General features: G+C 30.0%; 1 protein-coding gene across 1 annotated transcript; it reads left to right on the forward strand.

Moving 5' to 3' along the window:
* The first annotated feature begins 3,691 nt into the window (after positions 1 to 3,691).
* LOC107874702 lies at positions 3,692 to 4,162 on the forward strand. Its single transcript, XM_016721460.2, has one exon. It carries the CDS (start codon positions 3,857 to 3,859, stop codon positions 4,064 to 4,066), a length of 210 nt encoding a protein of 69 aa, XP_016576946.1. The 5' UTR covers positions 3,692 to 3,856; the 3' UTR covers positions 4,067 to 4,162.
* Positions 4,163 to 4,501: the final 339 nt, after the last annotated feature.

The following is a 4,501-nucleotide window of genomic DNA, read 5'->3' on the forward strand; positions in this document are numbered from 1 at the left end:
CTCTCAAGAACACACCTTAATCACCTTCCCCAAGTTCATCCATTCCATCATCTTTTCTTTAAGAAAAAAATAAGAATTTAAGTTCCTAATCCAAGAATTTCAAGAAAAGCTTTCAAGATCATCTCCAAGGCTTTCAAAATCAAGCTTTCTATGCCAAGTCAAGCCTATCAAGGTATATGAGGTTTATGAACAAGGATACTCTTTCATCCTTGTTCCCAAAACTTTCTTAAAGTTAAGATTATGTGATTTGCAATTAGGGTTCATACCCAATCTATCCTTTTTTTGAGTTTATGGATTTATAAAGTGATTTAAGTATTATGGTGCATGCTTATTCTCATCTATTTATGTTTTGACTTAAAAATTCTCTATTATGATTTGTGTATCATAAGTTTGATTCGAATATTGATTAAATATTTCCAATTGAGTTTTAAGCATGATATTGTATTATAAGTTATATGAAAGGAAGCATGGAGTTCAAGGCTTTAAGTGCATCAAGATTACATATGCTCATGTTTTGATTTATAAGACTCATATTGTGATTTTGATTTCATTATCTTGACTGAAATTACTGAAGTATTTCAAGAAGATTATTGAGCATGAAGTTTTGTTACGAATTTCTAAGCATCTAAGCATATATATTATAAGCCCCAAGTAAAAGTTTTGAGTTTACAAGATGATTATACTCTTAAGCACCATTGATAAGTTTTATGTCATGATTTAGAGAAAAGATTGATCTTTTGATCCTAAGATAAGATATGGAATTCACATTTGTTCATCCTGATTATGATTTGAAGAAAGAGATACATAATTGGTTTTCATTTTATAAACCCTTATGCTATTTTAAGGTGAATTTCCTAAAGTATGAGCATATAAGTAATATGGGAGTAGTATTTAGCACCGAGTTGGGTATGATTTCAAGGTCATATGCCTCAGAACTACGTGCCACTGTAGATTTTAAGTCCCAACATGGGTCAAGTATAGTGATCACTCAAGTTAGGGTTCTATTCTAATGGCAAGGGTAGAACAACTCTTCTCAACATGGGTAAGATGTTGGACTCCATGATAGCTCACATGGTTTATGTCGGTTAGAAGAACCTCCCAAAAGAAAGAGTAAAAGTAAAAGTTTTAGAACTAAGTGTCATGGATCACAAAGTTTATCATTTTGCTTTATTACTCATGAGTATTATTTCGCAGTATTAGTTTTATTCAAGCCCAAGGTGAGTCATTTACACTTAGCATACATTATTTGAAAGTCTATATGCACATTGAGTTATTATTTTACTTATGCATTCACCCCCACATACTCATTACATTCCAGAAGTACTGATCCACATATATGTCTATGTGCTACATTGTTTCATAATGTAGGTTTTGGTAATCAGTTCCAGCAGCGTGATTGATTACGAGCATCTCCACCTACATCCTGACGCTTGGTGAGTCCTCACAGTTCGAGGACCCCTTTTATCAGACTTTGATATTGATGAAGTATTCTAGTCATTTGATTTCAGTTTGAGTTTGGGTCAGCTGGGGTTTGTCCCAGTGGTTCTCTAGTTAGAAGTAGAGGCTTGTCCGACTGAGCTTAAGACTTTCAGTTAAGATATCGATTCAGTTATTTCAAGATTTCATATGTTGAGTTTATTTTTATCACGAGTTTCAAGTTTAGCAGGCTTAAAGGGTTAGCTCGAGACTACCCGTAGTCTTGAGTATCGTGTGACTTCCAGGGTGTTCTATCGGTGCTTTACATCGCGTCGTGGGGCTGTTGCAGAGTGCCCATTTCGCGACGCAAAGGCCTTTGCCCATTTCGCGATGCAACGATCTTTTCTAAGCCTAAAAATGCCCTCAACTCACTCAAACCCAATCTTAGGTGTTTTTTTTCGAGATTGAAGTCTTAAAGACTCGTTTCATGCTCTTTTTAAGCATCAAAAGGATGGGGGGTTACAATAAGCTTGAATTGAGACTCGATTGTGGATATAACAATAATTAATCAACACAAATATTTGACTTTAATTAAAAAAATCTTTGATTTATATAACTCTAAATATTATAAGATTTAATCAAAATAAATTAATTAATATTACAAAATGATTATTACTCAATTTTAATACCTTGTTTAAACCAATACTTTTAATATTAACTTGATCTAGGCATAATATTTTAAAGTAAAATAACCATGTGTCCTATTTTTTTAATGAACACAAATATAATGATCACTCAGTTAATTTAATCATTCATGATTTGTGCATAATAAAAATACTACTACTACAACATAAAGTGATTATATAAAATTACAGATATTTTTTATACTAGATTAACTGCACATGTTTCACATGTATAACGTTTGATCATTTAAAATTAAATAATTTTTATTGCATAAATTTTTAATAAAGTAAAAGTTTAAATCCCTTTTTAAAGATTATTTACACTTTAATATAATAATGTAAACATAAACATGTATTTTAGTGTAAGCACATATATATTTTTACTACCAAAAGTTCTAAGTGGTTGATGGATCATCGTTTTTGTATTTGTCACTCAATACCTCTTTTCCTTGCTGTTAGAGGCTAAGAGAGACTCATCAATTTGAATCATATTTATGGTATGATTTTTTTTTTTTATATTTAAAATCTTTCCTTCTTTTGAAAGTCAATGTACAGTTATTTTTTTCTATTTTAAATTTTTTTCTTGTTTTTAAAGTCAAATCTTTACAAAATTATTGATTACATTCTCATTACGTACTTCAAACTTTTAAACATTTGGCATTTATTAAATTCTTATTATTCTAACGTTTTTATATTTATTCTCATTACGTATTTCAAACTTTTAAACATTTGGCACTTCTTAAATTTTTATTATTCTAACGCTTTTATATTTATTTCTAGATTTTTCAAATCTTCTTAAAATCAAATTAGCTGAATTAGAATTCTTAAACTAATGAAAAAAATGTTAATTGTCATTAGTTTTGATGATTTCTAATAAGAAAATTTTTTACCTAAGATATTTAATTAATTTTTTAAATATTTTAAAAATCAAATTTAGTTGATTTAGAATTTTAAACTGATGGAAAAATATTAGTTGTCATTAATTCTGATGACTTTTAATAAGGAAAGGTTTTATCTTAAATATATTTAATTAATTTTTAATTATTAAATATTAAAAAAAATAATAAAAAAATGATTTTGACTAAAGCAAAATTTTTGAGGGAAGGACACAAAGTTTAAATGATATTTCTAAGACTTCACACTTTTAATATATTATAGATATAGATATAGATTATAAATATAAATATAGATTATAGATATAGATATAATATAACCAAACAACAAAATAATAATTTATTACTTTCTCCGTCCCATTTTATCTATTCCATATTTTCTAATTTGGTGTCCTATTTTACTTGTGTTTTTTCACTTATCAAGATAAGACAATTTTTTTTTCTATATTTTACTCTTTGCATTAATTACTTTTAAAAAAAATTAAAATGTAAACATTATTTAATAGGAATATTATGATAAATTAGTCATGTTATTTATTATTTTTTTAATAGTTGTGTCATCTCGGACGAGTAAAATAGAACAGAGGGAGTATTTTATAGTGTGTTTCTGACATCAGTCACCCTTAATCTTCTACAGTATGATTCACATACCACTTTAATTGACTGCTAAACTACTACTTATACAGTCAGCTAATCTGACTTAGATCTGTCCCTTTCGTCTCTTTTACACTTTTAGCCAATTTTTTTCTGGATCCTTAGCTTTTCCCATTTTTCTTTTACACTTTTAGCCACTTTTATTCTCACTTTCCGCCATTTCTTCCCTGGGTTTACAAAGCAAGGAGCTAATTTTGTTGAGTTTTAACAATGGCGGACTGGGGCCCAGTGGTGATAGCGGTGGTGCTATTCGTTCTGTTAACTCCGGGACTATTATGCCAGCTTCCTGGCCGTGGAAAAGTGGTTGAATTTGGCAACATGCAAACAAGCGGGGTTTCTATTTTGGTCCATGCTGTAATTTACTTTGGACTTATTACTATTTTCCTCCTTGCCATTGGCGTCCATGTCTACACTGGCTAAAGTAATTTTACCTTGTAAGTTTGTAAAACAATGTCTCTTCAGATATTTATTCTCTGTCTCTCTCTTGATTGTATAAGAGTTGCAATTAATCTTCCATTTCGATTGTATCAATTGTAAAAGGTTATTAGAATCTGCAAAAAGTTTTATTAAAAAGTTATTTGGATTAAAAATTGAACTAATCTTCGTCCCCTTGCCCCATAACCCGACAAGGGAGTAAATAAATGGAAGAATGTGAGAGATTGATTTTTGTAACAATCCGGAGTGTGAAATATCTGGTAAAATATAGAGTGTGTACCTTTTCATGACTACTTTGATTTGCTACAGTTGAGTCGAGGATCCTTCAGAAACAGCCTCTCGGGTGAGGTCTGCTTACCCTCCAATTTTACTCGATATGTTGTTGTTGCTGACTTTTCGTTAGATGCTGTCCGAAACATT

Source organism: Capsicum annuum, chromosome 6 (genome assembly GCF_002878395.1).
Source record: "Capsicum annuum cultivar UCD-10X-F1 chromosome 6, UCD10Xv1.1, whole genome shotgun sequence".
NCBI lineage: Eukaryota > Viridiplantae > Streptophyta > Magnoliopsida > Solanales > Solanaceae > Capsicum > Capsicum annuum.